General features: G+C 48.4%; 1 protein-coding gene across 1 annotated transcript in view; it reads right to left on the bottom strand.

The window, feature by feature from the left end:
• Positions 1-5,579: 5,579 nt before the first annotated feature.
• Positions 5,580-16,813, bottom strand: part of CD151 (CD151 molecule (Raph blood group)) — a 33,602-nt gene continuing 22,368 nt past the window's right edge. Inside the window, exons 5-9 of the mRNA XM_050337099.1 lie at positions 14,493-14,567; positions 11,898-12,002; positions 10,880-11,035; positions 8,524-8,610; positions 5,580-7,740 (exon numbers count right to left, since the gene is read on the bottom strand). Of these exons, the coding sequence (XP_050193056.1) occupies positions 7,681-7,740; positions 8,524-8,610; positions 10,880-11,035; positions 11,898-12,002; positions 14,493-14,567 (483 nt within the window). The 3' untranslated portion in view covers positions 5,580-7,680. The remainder of the gene's footprint in view (positions 7,741-8,523; positions 8,611-10,879; positions 11,036-11,897; positions 12,003-14,492; positions 14,568-16,813) is intronic.

The following is a 16,813-nucleotide window of genomic DNA, read 5'->3' as shown; positions in this document are numbered from 1 at the left end:
TTTAAAGCATAATTGCCTTAATTACAGCCCATTGTTTCTGACCCCTGCCCAGGAGGTATGTCAGCTGGGCTACCCCTGCCTGCAGGGTCTGTGTATAGAGCAGGTGGGAGCACCTGAGGGGGCTGTAGTTTGCTGCCTTCTCCTTCCAGGACCCTTTACTGGGGAAAAGTGGTATTAAAAACTGGGCTGGAAAGGTGAACTTGTTCCCCCAAACTGGCTCTAAGCAGGTGAGGCAGGAACTGCCTCCTTCTCTGCTCTAGCCTAGTTCCTGCTTCCACTTAAACCACAGGCTGGCAGTACATGGTCCTCCTCAGGGAGACAACAAGCATCCTTGGACCCTGACTCTGGGAAGGACTCTGAATCCTAAAGCAGTGAAACATGAGCATCTCTCCAGCAGTGAAGAGTGGAAGTTATCTGCACCCACAGTCCAGAAACCTCTGCTTGCATGAACAGGTTCAAGGTTACTAAAAGCTCCAGGTGATGCAAAACTAGAAAAAAAAAGACTGATTCTAAACCAGAAGCTGCAGTTTGACACTGATGACGTGCATTTCCCATTGCTGGTTTCAGAAGAGGAGTGCCACCAGACTTGAGCAGTTTTGTAGGGTCATAACTCCTTTGGAGCAATATTTTTGTTGTTACAGGCAGAACTGAAGGGATGCAGCTGTGACCGGGGCTCCGTGGAGCTTGGCACAGCTTGAACGGACACTGAAAGGAAGTTTTCAATCTAAGAGGGCAAGGAAAAAGAAACACTAATAGGAATTTGTCCGCTGTGCTTAGCAGGGGGCTCGCAGGTGCAAAAGAGCTCAGCCCTCACTCAGGCAGGTGCAGGATGGAATTCTCCTGCAGTGCTGTCTGCTCCTCCACTCCCAGCCGGCACCAGCACCAACAACATCTGAAAGCTGGTCACTTCACTAAAGGGGTCATGAGCTCTGCCAAAAACCCTGATACAAGACATATCCTCAACCCCCAGGCAAACTGGGGACACAACTCCAAGCTCCTGAATTCCAGTCAGTACCTCAACCACATCCCACCAACCCACCGCCCTGCTTGTGAAATGCCGCCTCTTCTCGTTTGTTTAAATTCAGTTCACTCCCAGAAGACAGAGTCAGTTTTTTGGTGTAAAGGGGGCCAAGAGCCCAGATTTGTTGGAACTATGATTTTAATAACCTCATCCAGCGACATTACCTATGGAAAGGTAACTGCAAAATATAGTTGAAAAACATATTTAATACATACGCAACCTTCTTTGCCGTTCCATGATTTAGGGCTCCACTCCCTGTTCTGGAGTTCGGGATTGTTCAATTCGGAAGTGTGGACAAACCTCTGAAATGTTTCTTTTGAGTAATCTTGTCACAGCTGCCAGCTAGAGCCCAAACAACTGAATCATTCATGAGCCCATCTGCAGAGCACAAGGCATTCAGCAGAGGAAAGAGCAGGTCAGCCTTTAACTGACTGCTATTAAAAACTTTCATTAAAGTCCTGGACAAGGGTGGTGGGAGAGGGAGAAAGGAGGAGAAGGAAATAAATTATAACATTGATCATGTCTGTGGAAGGATGATGGAAGTGGGATGGAAAATGCAAGAAAGGACAAAATGTGAATGAGCCTGGGATATCTCAGTCAGGCACGTTTCAATGGGACAAGATCTAATTTGGGTAAATATAAAATAGTGCTCAGCATATAACATGAATAACATGCAAGAGAGGAGCCATAAGAGCTGGGCATGGAGGGACATGCCTTCAGATGTCACTTAGTAGTGACATTAGCTGTTATTTCAGTCTGCAGGGAACTGAGCTGACACCTTCCAGGAATGGAGATAGCAGTTGGAGTCCCAAAACCTGAGCCTGGTGCTTCACATCTCAGGCCATCACTGTTTAATGCTGCATCCCAAAATGGGTAGCAAGAAATCAAAGTGTGTAAATCAACATGGGAAAGCCACTAGTCACTAAAGACTGTTTGGGAGGGTAAACAGCTGATTAAACAGGCAGCTCTCCCAGGAACTGGAGAGAAGGGAGAAGGTGACCATGACTCTGGAAGAACTGAACCTTTCTATGGTGGCAGATTCCTGGGGTAAAGGGGTTCCAGCACTTTTGATCAAAATAAGAAATATAAACCTCACCTGTTTAAGTTCCTGCAGGCAACAGAAATCCTCCAGGATGGCAGGAGATATGTAGATGTAGGTACACACACATGGTCACAGCTGTAAAGCGTCGCCCCACACCTCTGCACCCTGGAGTCAGTGCTTGGTTTGGGCTGGCCTCCAACCACAGAGGAGTGCAAGGGGCTCAGAGTGCCCCTCATGTTTCCCCCAGGGCAGCCAGGGACACATGCTACAGCCATCAAAGTCACATCTGGGACTGCAGGGGGCCAGGGCTGGCTTTTGCTCTCCCAGTATGGGGAGACAGCAGTTTTTGGCAGGATCAGGCCCTGCCAGGGCACTGGGCTCTCTCTACACACTGTGTGAGTAGAAACTGCTCTTTGCTTGTCAGCTAGATGGTTCACTACTCAGAAAAAGGAGGCCTGGAAATACCTGATGCTCAGCAGCTCCTTTCCTGCAGGCAGGAGCCGTAATCAAAAGGAAAGCTGCTGATCCTGATGGCCTCGGCACATGTAGTATCCTGTCTGTTAATGCAAGGCAGCTGGGAACGCAGAAGGAGCAACCTCCTTTTCAGGGAGTAAGGACTTCAAATCCCCAGCATGCCTGATGGTCTGCTGTGCTGGAATGAGTCACTGAATGCATTTGGTGGGCATCAGCACCCCTGCTGTGCGTGTAACTATAGCTCATTTGAGGGCATTATGCTCCCATCCCACAAGGATGTCATTTTTGAAGGCACCACATGAACCTGCTCCCCGTTGACCTCCTTGGCCAGCTGGGTGGTGCCACCAGTACCTTCCCTCCTGACCGGACTTTGGCGAAGAGCAGGGACAGGCAGACGTGCTCCTCCTGCGGGACCAGCTCCCACAGAGACACAGGCGCAGGGCCGGCAGCCCGAGGAGCTGCTCTTTAACAGAGCCCAGAGCCCCCACAGCAAAATCGGCTGGGCCGAGAGAAGCTGGGAGTCCCTGCTCACACACATCCATGCTGTGTGACAAGGAGCAGCGCGGAGCACCCCGCATCTCCTCCCACCGACCCATGGAAACCTGGGGAGGTTTTACGGCAGGAAAGGAGAGAGCCTTCCCCTCTGCCAGTTCCCAGACAGGCTGTATTTGTCCTGTCTGCACAGGGAGAAAGGTATCACTGCGTGAGCCTCGACTTTCTCTCTCCACCACTACAGCTGTGCTCAGTCCCAACCCACCAGGAGAACAAGGATATTACAACCACTAGGAAGGGAGGCTTCATAAATGGCAAAAGAAAGGGCACCAAGGCCTCCCTCCAGGGAAAATTCCTCTCGATTAAAAGGCAGGAGAAGAAAAAGCAGGTCTGTGAACTGGTTTGGGGTTAGAAGCAGCCCTGCAGGGAAGCATACAATACTTGTGTCTTCTTTGAAGCTGTAGGAACAGGGTGACTACCCACAGCTGGACCCTCGCAGAAACTATTTACTGCTACATCTGTTTTCCCTTTTATTCCTGAGCAAATTGTCCTGACCACCCGGGCCCCCCAGGAGAGCAGACCCCCGGCTGAGCTAACTGCCGAAAGGGGCAATTAGCACCGTACACATCTCCAAAGGGGAGAAGCCTGTGCTCCTGCCCCGAGAGAGGTGGCAGCATGCAGGAGACCTGAGGCTGCGGCCCGCAGGGGATGCTGTGAGATGGTAATTGCAGCCTGATCACAGACACTGCAGAACCCAGCCTGCTGTGATCACGCAGAGTGTCGTAATAAGAGAATGCCTGCCTGCTAAAACTCACAAATTGAGTCTTAGAGGTTTCTTTAAGAGCCAATTTTAGGCAACATTTCAAACAAAAAGAGAAATCCCTTTTAAGCAATTGCTTTGTGCTTAAAGCCGCTGTGCTTCACAGACTTCACAGACACCATCCTGTGACAGTCTTGTAGAAGGGGTACTAATTTCCCTTTTGGGGGTGGCAAAGGGTGGCCACGCTGCACCCTTAAGGACACAGAGGGGAACAGAACGAAGCACGAGGAAGAGTGCTGTGGACACTTCTCTCTCTGTGCAGCAGAACTGTTTGGACAGAGCACGGAGCCATCCGTGCCACCTTCTGCACCTCCGCTGCTATCCTGCAGGCAGGAACCAGCCAGCCTGCTCCTCCAGCCCCACTTCGGCCAACAGCCCTCCAGGACAAGCCCTCCCTTATTCGCTGTGTTCCACCTCTCCTGAAAACAGGGCTTGGGACAAGGTCTTATAAATGGACATGAGCACTTCCCTGTCTTACCCAACGCGCCCCAGGAATGCAGCTCCCTCCCCACAGCAGTACCGCAGCAGGGGCACCGGCTCACCTCGCCACTCCCGAGGCACCCAGGCCTGCCTCCTCAGCACAGGCAAACACACTCGTGGGTGTTTTTGGGCAGAAATCCCGGCTCCGAGCCGAGTGCTGGCCAGGTCAAGCTGTCCGCCTCAGCCTTGCGAGAGCAGTGCCGTGCTGTGGGCACGAAAACCAGGCCCGTCGCTGGGGCTCTCAGGAGCGACCCTCAGCTCCGGCGGCGGGACCCGGGCACAGCGCCGGGCCGCCAGCGCCACCGCGCGGCCGCGCCCCGCTCCTGCGGCCCGGACCCCGGCACGGCCGGGAACCGCCAGCGGGGCATTCCCGACCCTAAATCCCACACGGTAGCAACAGAGGGCACACGCCTGCTCCCTCGTTTGACATGTCTGTGATGCAAGGTGGACACAAGCTACTTTACAGCTACTACACCCAGAGTCACAGAATTGTTAGCGTTTGGAAGGGACCTCGGGAGATCATCCAGCCCAAGCCTCTTCTGGAGGCAGGGTCACCTGGAGCAGGTTACACAGGAATGCGTCCAGGTGGACACACAGCTCTGTTTCCCCTTTTTTTCCTAAGCAAATTGTACACAGGACCCAGCATCCACACATGCTCTGCTATCCACTTTGGTAGGAACAGGCTGCCCCACTGCAGTAGCCCTTGTATCCAAGGTGGAAAAGGGGAAAGATTTCCACTCTCTTTGGGGCAAGTGGAAACAGCAGAGCCCTGAGCCGATTCAGAGCCTCAAGTGGTCTTCTGAAGCAGACCTGGCTGATAACCACAGGCGGCAGCTGGGCCAGGACGGTGAATTTGGAAGTTAGCGGATGGCAAAGGCCCTGTCCCGCCTGCCTCAGAGCTCAGCCTGCTGCAAGGAGGTGTAGCCTGTGTGACAAGGGTGAGAGCACAGATGCTGGAGCAGTGCTTGGGTGTGCACACCACAGCTCATGTGCAATACCCCGTGCCCTGATGTTGTGCATCTTCAGCCTCCGGCGCCACAGGGAGCAGCCTGCAGCACCCCACGGCAGCACATCGTAAGTAGGCTGGCAAGGTCAGGAACATGGAGCAGATTCTCCCCCAGCTTCCTTCCCAGGCTGGTCCCTCAGAATGGCTTCTTCTCCAGAAGCTCGCACCTCAGCAGCAGGATCTGAGCCATCCATAGAGCCCACCTGGCATATGGTACCCGTTCAATTTTGCTCCACAAAGTCAGTACAGAACCTTAAGCTTTATTTTTCTATTGGCCAGCAACTTAAACTGGGTTAAAAAAAAAATCCAAAAGCAATGAATATTGTTACACAGAGAAAAAGTATAAAACAACTCAGTGTACAAAAGCCAACTTACTGTTCATATCTCATTCTTCCTGGCCTCTCCCAACCCTGTACAATGTGTTTGAAGGGAATGGGCAAAGGCAGCTATGAAGATATGCTTAAGAAACTAGAAATATTGCTTCAAGCAACATGCTCAATATTTTCCTCTTAGTTAGTAGTCAATACTTGTTAAGGAACTTTACTATAAAACAAGAAATAATTTAGAGATTTCTCCTTTAGATCATTACACAATAATTTAGATTTCTTTCCTCTCTTTCCTACTGCTGTGGAACCAAGGGTGCGCCTCAGTTCCTCCACCTCTCTTTCTGCATTAGTCAAGGATTATTTCTTGGGGCTGATGATGAGAGAGTTTCAGACTGACCTGCTCTGAATTTTAGCATGTCACCCTTTAGCGCCAGTCCAAGATTTCTGCTCTGTGAATGAAAAACCCCACAATGCTGCAAGACCCATTAGTGGTCTGGATGATTTTGCTTGTGTTGGCTCTCTGCTGCCAGGGACAGGGCTCAGCCAGCATCACTAAAAGCCCAAGAGAGGGAATAAATTTGTTTGTAGAAGTCTGAGCCTGTCTTCACTGCTCAGAAAAACTAAAATCCCATGGCCCTTGCTGCTTCATGAGTATATCAGGCAGACCAGGAATGAGGAGGAGAGGCACACAAGATCCCATGAATTCAGGCTGAGAACCTGCTGGCACCAAGTCCATGGCAGCAGTGATGTCTGTGTCCTGTATGTATACAGGATCCCAATGCAGAGACAATATTTAATTAAAATCTATTCCACTGCAGCAAACAGTCAACCCAACACTACCAATTTACCAAGTATATTGCGCCAGCTGGTTCAAACTGACTCTCCTGACCTTCTCAGCAGCAACTAGTAAAGCGGGCTTCCAAAAAAAGCCAGAAAACCCTCAGCTGATTAATGAGCTCTTTGGAGGCTGATAAAACATTTGTATATATTCATTCCCTGCCCACGGGAGACAAGCCTGGAGGTTTTAATATGAAAAATCAAGCCAAGGGCATCTCTTTATATGTATGGTAACAGATGAAGAAGGTATTTCCCCTAACCGAGCAGGCCAAAGGGTAGCAAGATATGCCAGCCCCACAAACAGATCAGCTCTTCACCAAACCTCAGCAGGGGATAGGTAGGAGGAAGAGTGTTCTCACTCATGCTAGAAGCCACTCAATAAAACAAACAGAATTAGAAAGCAGTCCATTATCTTTGCATCAGAATTGGTAGGAAGAAGAAGGCCTCTTGTGGCTCCTAATGGCACTGTGTTGGGGGAAGCTTCAAGGAAGAGGAAGTGCTGAGAAATCATAAGGCACCCACATCTTGGCAACATGAGAGTCACCACCAGATTTCAGCCGCACCAAGTTGTGCTCCCACTCAACAAGACAAGTAGCTCCTGCCCCAGTCAGCCAGGCAGGTATCCTCTCAGGTGGCAAACAACTGTGTTAGGATGTTGGTGCACTCTTGGGAGGAGGGAGAGAAATCTTCCATGTATGACAAACTCAGCTCTGGCTCCAGCTCAGCACAGAAACATCATCTGTCCTCAGTGTCAATGCCCAGTGCTGCTGAGCCACTTCTCAGAAAGCAGACCATGATTCTTGCACAGCATCCTGACAGCTTCACGTTGTCTCAGGAAAAGCCTCAAGAGAAGTGGCCTTGCATAAATCTTGCTTCATAGTTATATCAAGGGACTGTAGTTGCTAAAGGGCTTTAGTTGCTAAAGCTTCTAGCAGAGGACCCACAGCTCTTTTGTTTCTTGACACGGAGGAGAACCCGCTGAGCTCCCAGATGCCTTGTACACAACAAGGAGGGTGACTTTCCCCCAGAGGGGCAGGTAAGGCTGTGCATGGTTCTGAAGGCATTTAATTATAGAGCCAAGTCCTCAGGTTACAGACACTTTGGTGGTGGTGATGGAGAGTGGTCAGGTTGGCAGGTGCTAAGGGAAGTGGCAGAAGGGGAGCAACAGAGTTCCCACAGCTATTAATATGGTTCTGACTTTAAACTCTTGTACAAGCAGCAGGTGAAAATCATCCCAAAGATCTACAGAGTGTAAAGAGAAGAGAGAAATACATGAAAAAAGAGAATGGATGCAATGGAGGCAGCCACTTGCAAACAAGCAGTCTGGACCCACACTGGAGAGGCAGCCAGCTCCCGCCTGGGGATACCACGCTCCAGCTTGCAATAAGCAGCAGGAGAGAACATAATCTGTGCTAATCCTTGTAATTAACCACCAGTAGCTTCCTGGGGTGTAATTTGGCTGCTTTCCAGAACAAAGGAGAAGATGAGGAACTCCCAGACACATCTGCATCAGAAAAAAAACAACATTCTGTGCTCCTGCCTTTAAAATGAGAGCAGCGGGCACCCATATCCTGCTGTTTTATTCATCACCCTCTCCAAAATAATGGCAGACCCACAGGGCTGCGACTCAGTATGACACAGCTGAGGGAGAAATTCTGGATGATTTAAGACAGTGCTGAGGGGTAGGAAGGCCCCTCCGGTGGAGCGGCCCCCAGCTGGGCGGGCAGTGACGGCACACGGACACACGAGGGCTCCCTCGGGCCACGGAGCCGCCGGCACGGCACTTCCCGTGGCCCTGGGGCTCAACTGTCCCCCTGGCCCCGCTGGACACACCGTCATCTGCAGGGAGTTGATCGCACTGGCAGAAAAGGCTTTGGAGCTGGTGAATCCTCGGGTCCCCGGAGTACCTGGCAACTTCTCCTTGCCCAGCATGGAAGGGCAATACACCACCAGATTTTTTTCCATCCCTCGGCTCAGGGTTTAACTTCTGCCCAGCACCCCCAAAACTCCACCCAGCCCTTTTACCTGCACACAAGCAATGCTGATCCCCACTGCCCCGATAATTTTCAGATGCTCCTGAATGAAGTTTTCCAGCTTGGTAATGCAACCGCTCTGCAGGGTGAAAGGAGGGACACGGAAAGTCAGCTTCATTTTAACCTCTTGTTTAATTTTATCTCATGGTTGTGACCCTTGAAAGCAACGTTATAGAAGGTGGTGTCTGTGAGCAACCTCTTCCTCCAGTACCACTGGAAAAGGGACACAGATGATGTGAACTGCATCGTGTTTTGTATTGCTTTGGACCAGCCAGCTCAAGAACCACTGAACAAACCTGAGGTGGCTGCTGGCTGGGCAGGAGAAATGCAGAAGAACCTGCCACATCACACAGAGCGTGCCACTCTTCTCTCAGATAGGTGGAGAAAGATTCCCTCATTCACTGCCTAGCACATGCCCGGGGAGGATATTTACTCCTGTCAGGCCAAAAGGCCAAGGAAACGCTGCTGAGTGAATGCAGTACAAGAACACTAAAATAACAGAAACCTTTTAAAAGGAAGTCCTTCCCACTGCTATTTATGACAGCAGCGAGTTTCACTGTGAACATGGAAAGCCAGGCTCCAGCTGCCTCTGTCTTGCAACAGCATCCTTGGCTGGAGTCATGACCTTTCCATCCCTGTTTCAGAGCCAAGTTTTTATCATCAGAAGGCAAATTAAATCAGTAAGAGCATTCTCTGTTGCTTTGTTTGTTTGTTTGTTTTTTCCCTTTAAATAATTAAACTGTTTAACTCTGGAGGCAGGTTTTTGCTGGTAACATCAGGGGGGGTTACTGTGTAGGCTACAGTAGTGCCCCAAGGATGCTGGGGGCCCTCTTGCCCCAGGAGTTTACAGTGAACACACATATATGCAGGCAGGAGGAAGGAGTGAGCACACAGCCCTCCAGGGAGGGTTGGCAAAGGCCTCATTTTTCCCACCATCAGATTTTGTGGTCAGACCCAGCTGCCTTGATATGAAGCAGATACTCCTGTTCCCTATCTGACCCTTTTCTAGGTTTTCCTTCCCCAAAGCCACTTAAGTACTTTGTGAACTCTAAGACTTCATATCATGATATGCAGCATCTGTCTGTGGATCCAAACCTGCCTTTTCAGCTTGTTCTCCCCTCTACAGCAATCCCAAAACATCTGGCAGCCTACAGGGCCTCTCTTAATGCAGCTGGGCAGCTGCCTCCAGCTTTACCCAGCACAGAGAGAGGATGGGGATTGCCAGCCCTGTGCTTCAAATGGTTGTCAGGTTTCCACTCTCAGGAACACCTCATCAGCTCGTGGATACTTCCTGCGCTGCTTCCTCATGGGGTCTTGCCCAAAAGGCAAACCTTATGGGAAAGCCTTCTTCCTGAAGTGCAAAACCCAGCCACACAGCTGGACATATGAGGGGCTTTGGTACATCAGAAAGACTGGACTTCATCTCCCTATTCATTCCACAAAAATAGATGGTTGGCTTCCTTTGAGCTGCTTATGTTTCTTGGCTTAATGCAGATGTTATTCATGTTCCTCTTCCAAGTCCTGCTCAAAATACATACTGTGAAAAAGAAATACCTGCTCTGAAGGGGCCATCTCTTCACCAACAACCCTCCTTAACTGTCAAGGGGACAGGAACAAGGAAAAAGCATGAGTTGCTGCTTTCCAGGCTGATAAAGCCAGCCAAGGTGCTGGCCACACGGATGAGAAAAAGGTCTATGCTGCCCCACAGAGAGCATCACAGTGAGCAAGTTCAAGCCAGGCAACAGGACTGGAGGGTGCCAAAATAAATGCAAGAATTTTCACCAGTCTTATGCAAACTAGATGAATAAATGGTCTGAGAGTCACATCTTTACTTACTCAGCTAGATTAGGATTCAACTTGCTTCCAGACAAGTCCCTATATCTTGACTCTAGCTACTTTTCAGGACAACCTGCAGCCCACTGGAAATGCCCTAATTTGTCTGCTACAGGGCCCTCTTTCTTCTCCATATGCTGTAGATCAAATCCCATCTCAATCAAGAACTAAAAGTATCTCCATTTGCATCTCACTGGGTTATTCCAACCACAGGAAGCTATGTCAAATGTAGGACTTGCATCCCAAGTCTCCTGCCAGAACCAACAACCTCTCCCCCTTCCCCTATTATTAATGTACTCCGTGGTAACAAATATAATTTAGTATTTTTCTCTATACCTACATATAAATTAATAGCCTAAATGACTGAATGCTCAGCTAAAGAAATGAATTCTGCTTTCTAAGGCACGCTACTGACTTTGAAGCCTGCTGATACGTCGTGCACCACCACCCTCACTCCCTGCCCACCTCCTTTAGATACTTTGTGACAGGATGTTCTGAAGCCCTTTTCTCTTTACCTCCTTGTAGATGTTGGAGGGATGGTCTCTTCTCCCACACAGGTCAGTTATTGTCTTACAGCAGCTGTCTGGGACTTTCCGCCCGTTGGCCTCTGAAGATTTGATCCACAGGCTGTCAGCCCAGTCCGTGTGGTTATTGCTCCCACAGCACTTGAACTGTACACACAGAGAGCAAAGCTGAGCCTTCAGCACTGCAACCTCCTTCTCCCTCCAGCCTCCCACACCGAGTCCTGGACTTCACCCTCCTTTGCAAAGACTCCAGCTATCTCATGGGTTTGGTTTTTTTTGGTTACTATAATTATTAGTGACTTTTGTGTTAAGAGTCCCCCAGATGGTCATTAAATATCAGGTTCATCTATCCTTCAGCAGCTGTGACTGCTGGTTACTGCTGGGATGAGCTGTAATCAGAGTGCACCTGCAGCTGCCTCAGCTCTTAATCACTGGAGAGTGTTAATGATGGCAACAGGGCAAGTTTAATTACCAGTTACTATCACAAATGCACCTGCTATGGCAGTATGTGTATAGCAACCCCCGTGCTTTCAAAGTGCCTTTGAACAAAGGCCCTTTCTGTGGGAAAACCTGTCAGAACTGTGGCAGCCCCAACCTGAACCACCCCTGAGCCAGGCACAGTGAGCAGCAGTAGTGGGAGAGCTCTTCTTTCATTACACCTTCCTCTCTAGGGTACTGAGAAGTTTAATGAAAAATGTCAGCAATTTCTCCAAAGCTTTGAACTGGGAAGTAGACACAGCTGTCAGAGTGACTTGGCAGCTCCAATTCACTGGGAGTAGCTGAGATGTTTCCCCAGTGCTACTGCAGGTCAGTGATCTGAACTGGCAATTGTGCCAGTTGCATGGCTCAGGCCCTGCACCTCACCCAACTTTGCTTTGAACCAGGACAAGACCATGCGCCCAGGATACAGAAGAAATACCTGGGGGTTGGATGTCAAGAGATGCCTTTTGTATGCTTGGTTTTAGGCCCTGCAATTGCATTAGTTCTCTTTGCCTGCAGAGATACTTACCTCCTGCTGCAGTTTGTCTACGGCACTGGTAACACTCTCTTCTCCCTCCTTCCGGTACTTCTGGGTCATGGTGTTCTTCAAGTTTTGCTTCAGCTCCATGCTCAGCTGAATGGAAGAGACAAGTGGGATAAAATCACTAGGCAAACTCACTCCTTGGCATGTTTTATTGTCTTTGCTCCAACAGGAGAGCAGAGAGCCCAGTGGAAGCTATAGCTTCCTTCAAGATAATCCTCCAAGGTTGGGCTGGACAGGCTTATTTCCAAATGATTACGGATCTTGCCTCTGTTTTAATAACTGGAAGGAGGTGCTCTGGGACCAAATTTCAACCCCTGTTGCACATCCCCATGTGGCTCCTCACCCCGAATATGTAAGATTGCCAAGACACGCCTGCAACAAAAGGGGATATAAAACTGTGCCTGCTTAAACATGAATATGCCTGTGACACCATATGTAGTCTTCTCCCTCTAAGCCTGTGAAAAATATTAAAATCCAAGTCACTCTGTCCAGGAGGAGGAAGAAATCAGAGTCCTTGGCATCCTGGAACGAAGCCATATAGTTTGAATACTTCTTGTATCAGCTTCAAAAAGGATGTCATAGGAGGGAATTAAGTGTGTGATTGCGTAAGTACTGCAAGGCCTTTCTTGATAATAGAGAGATGAAGTCTGATTTTGCAAGAGTAGAATTTCTGAAAGCATCATCATAAACCACTGGCATGTTCAGGTGATTGGATTCAAACATTTATTCCTGTGGAGACTCTTTTAAGCTAGCTGAATTCTTCTCACCCATCCAGACATCAGCCATAAAGTGCCAAAGAGCTGCACCTTGTTTTTATCATCCTAGATGATCTTTTTTTTTTTTTTTTTTTGTCATCCTGGTTCATGCAGCAACACTGCTTTAGTCCAACACCTTTGTTATTCCAACTTTCCTATACTAATAAACGTCAGTATGCTTTTTAGATGGGGTCAGTGAATGAAACAGGTGAGCAGCACCTTTTATTCCACACAATAAGTAGTAGACGAAAGGTCAAACATCCATTTATGCCAAACTGTGCAAGATACAATCTGGAGTTTATTCTCCTTTTGAAACACTGTTTCTTCGAACCCCATGTGTCAGATGGGGACAACACCTATCTCACAGAGCTGATATGAGGCCTTGTTCACTAATATTTGCAAAATGCTTGGAGATCCTGGGCTGGGAAGCTCTAGGGAAATGCAAAGGACTTAGCATAACAGTAAGAAAGGAAACAGTTCAGCAAGTGGAAGGCAAAGGCAAATAAAGGGGAGAGTCCATTAACAGAATTATTACTTGGGAGAAAAGCAGTTACCTGCAGGCTCACGGGGAAAAACTGCAGCATGAAACAGAGATAACAAAAGAACCAGTTTAGACAGACACGCACAAGAAGCCTTAGACACCAAAGCGAGGGCTGAAATAAAACAGTGGCACACAGTGCAAGCACCCTGCAACCAAGAGAGAAGGGGGATTTATCAGCCAGAGGGCAGTTATTGATCAAAGACACACTCAAGAGACCTAAAGCACTCAAGGGTACAGTGCCAAATATGCTGTCCCTTATTTCAACCCAGGGATCAGCTCCTCTTCATCCACTGTCACATATGAACCTCATGCCTTTGCACAGATGGATGGACAGACCCTGGCTTCCTGCCATGCCTGCCAGGATTGATCTTTTCCTGTTACATATGCACACTCATGCCCCAGATCCCTCCTGGGCAGGAGCCAGCACAGTTCTTTGGCTCTTCACAATCCACCAGTGCCCATCTCAGCAAGGCAAAGCACAGAAGGCCCAAGAGAAAAAGGAATGGCAAGGAATCCTGGCAGTGAAGTCAACAAGATGGGAAGTTCAGCTGCTTTTCAGACAGCCACTTGATAACAATCCTAATTTGCCATTTCCAATCAATTTCCAGACATGAGAGCAACTTCACAGGCTGTTTGTGCCTTGGTGGTTAAACGCCCTTTAAAAACAAAGTGATTACTTCAGCCTCTACTCTCAGCAACTGCAAAAAGTGCCAGGCTACACCTGCAGCTGTTGGGAGCCTGTGCTCTTTCTCCAGACCCTCAGCTGGGCTTAAGCTGCATTAAGCAAAGCTCTCAAAAACTTCTTGACCTGAAAGGACCTCTCAGCTGGACAACACTTTGTCTTTGCCAGTTCAAAGCATGGCAGGTAGCTTGCTGGATGAAGCAGGAAATGTTCCTACGTCCTGAACATTTCAAGTGGCACTAATGTGATTTCAGTTGTTTGCACTACACCTTGAATGGTGTCAGGAGAGTTCCTAGATCTACAGAGCCCCAAAAATTGTCTTCTACAAGCATCTGCAGAAAAGCAGCAGACAAAGGTGCACCACAGGAAGGAGCTGAGCAACAAGGCTAAGCAGCCTCCCTGGAGTAACCACCACCATTCTGTCTAGACCAAATAACCTAAGGTCTGTATGGGGAGGGGAGTGAGCACTGACGTGTGAAAAGGTGAACCACAACCAGACCTAGGTCCCAAGCCTCCAAGGCCAATTTTGGCTGGAGAAATGGGATGATAAGGAGCTGTTCTCCCTCCCTCATTTGAGTATCTAAGGTCTACTGTTCACGCACCTGCTGGTAGTAGATATAGGCCAGGATTCCAGCAATGATCTCCAGGAGAAAGATGCACAGCAGCAATATGAAGTACTGTAAAATAATGGGAAAAGCAGGACATTAGAACAGAACATAATGAGATGCTGTGAGACAGCTTTTCGTTAGCTGGTAAAATGCCTGACTATCTTCATCCATCCTTTCTTCAGCAGTGTTCAAGGGCAAGGGCTGGGATTCAGACTTGACAGAGTAGGAAAGGAACAATCCCACAGGTTAAAAAAACCACCAAACCACAGGATAATTGAAGACAAGCAGGAGCAAGTGTGAGTTTAACTCCAAGAGCCAGAGGGATATAGAGAATGGAAAAGTGCAGGCAAGTGAGATAAGATCACTGTACAAAAGAAAGTGGTTGCTGGATAACCTGATGACTGCACTCAGTATCATAGAAAACATCTGATTCTGACATCAATACAAAAAACCCCCAACTTCTGCTTGTTTTGATATTGTTTAAGGCATTTGACCAAGTTACTAAGGTGCAATCTATATTATAATGATGTTTCAGTAAAGCCACAAAGGAATCATTTCACCAAAGACACAGCAGAGCAGCTAAGCATAAACCATAGATAATTGTTCCCAATGACTCCTGTGGGACTCAGCCAGAGGCTGAGGGGACAATATCATATGGACAATGTCATATGCACAATACAGAAAACTGTTTGGGAGGCCTATTCCTATATAGAGGTAGGGAAGCCAAACCCATGAGGATTATACTAGATTAAAAGGACAAAGTAGGCCTGAAGACACAGGGTAATGTGGCCACTACCTCCTTAGGGTCAAAGACAGATTTTCAGGGAAATTCCCTATCTTAATAAACAGTCCCTGCCTCTGGTCAGCAATGAACAGTCTCTTTACAGATCCAGGGTGTTCTATGACTGCTATTAAATTCATCTTTCTGTAGATAAAGCTGAACAGACACCAGTTCCAGCTACAACAAGAACCTCACGCTAAGTCCCTGAAAGAGCTGACCTCCCCCGGAAAGAACAAGGAAATTATCACCTGTTTTCTGTTTTATCCCTGAAAGGTCTGTTGTTGTCAAGACATGAAGTGAATGGTTCTCTAAAAATGTCACTAGACATCAAGACATCTCTCCCTTCTCAAAGAACAGTGAAGACCTGGACACAGCAAGGTGACCTACACAGCAAAGATGCCTTCGGTTGCATGAGGTTTAGAATCCCAGTGTGCACTCTTTTCTCCAGGTGTTTCCAAGCCCATTTTGCAAGAGTAAAATTACAAAAACAGTCAGGCTTCCTCTTTCACCCTGTTGGGATTCAGCAGCTGCAAAGGACTGACAGCTGGGTTTTATCTGCAGACCCGGCTTTAATCTGAGCACACAATCTCAGTCTTTCACTCCCCAGCCCGCTCTCCCCCCCATGATCATTGACCATCTCTGCAGCCTGTACAAGGTACCCATTCATACCAGCAGAATGAGTCACCCAGCGGGGAGCAGGATAGCTAAAGGCTGGTCCCAACACTCACAGGAGGCTGAAGGGGGCAGGAAACGGTTGGCATGCCTTGACAGAATGCTGGCTCTTTTTGCTGGGACCTAGTTATGTTTAACTGCTTTGACATCATCTCTGCCAAGAAGGAGGCAGGAGCATGGAAGGATGCTGAGAACAACCAATGAATACGAAAGCTTATTTATTTCTCCCTGTTCTGTGTAATGTCAGAGACATTCAGGTAGAGCTGAAGCTGTGTCACCACACAGCAGACCTTAAAATATTTGAGTCACAAGGCCCTTGTAAAACCTTGTGAGGGAGGTTAGTGATCTACCACCCATGAATCCAACCTGTCTCTGCTGATTCACTCCAACATTATCCTTATCTCAGTGTCATTGTTCCCTACGTATCATGCTGATATAGGGGAGCAGCAGCTTTCACTATGGACACATGCAGAGCACAGGGCTGCTCTTCCTGCTCTTCATCCATAGCTAAAGGACTTTCTCAGAGGTCTGCCATGGGAGGAGTAGGCCAGCTATGTCATGGAACTGTAGGAACATGCCCTACTTGCTTCCCAAGTCAGAAATGTGTGATCACCCAAAGTCTTGCAGCAGACACATGCCTGGACCTGGGTGGGCTCTGGGCAGAATTTACTCTTACCCTGGCTCTAAGCCAGAGTCAGGGCTATCTGGTGTCTCAAGATCTACAAGGTCCAAATTGCTTCCACCCAGCTTCAAGCATCTGAATGAAGTACCAAACATTAGTGTGTTTTCTCTGAATAACCCAAAAAATAGTTCAATCAGCCAACAATCCAAGTAATTGTCTGGAGGCATCTTTCTACTGGTT

The sequence above is a fragment of the Myiozetetes cayanensis genome, unplaced genomic scaffold (assembly GCF_022539395.1).
Source record: "Myiozetetes cayanensis isolate MyiCay16 unplaced genomic scaffold, myiCay2020 scf6-25, whole genome shotgun sequence".
Classification (NCBI taxonomy): Eukaryota; Metazoa; Chordata; class Aves; order Passeriformes; family Tyrannidae; genus Myiozetetes; species Myiozetetes cayanensis.
This window is presented reverse-complemented; position numbering and strand designations above follow the sequence as displayed.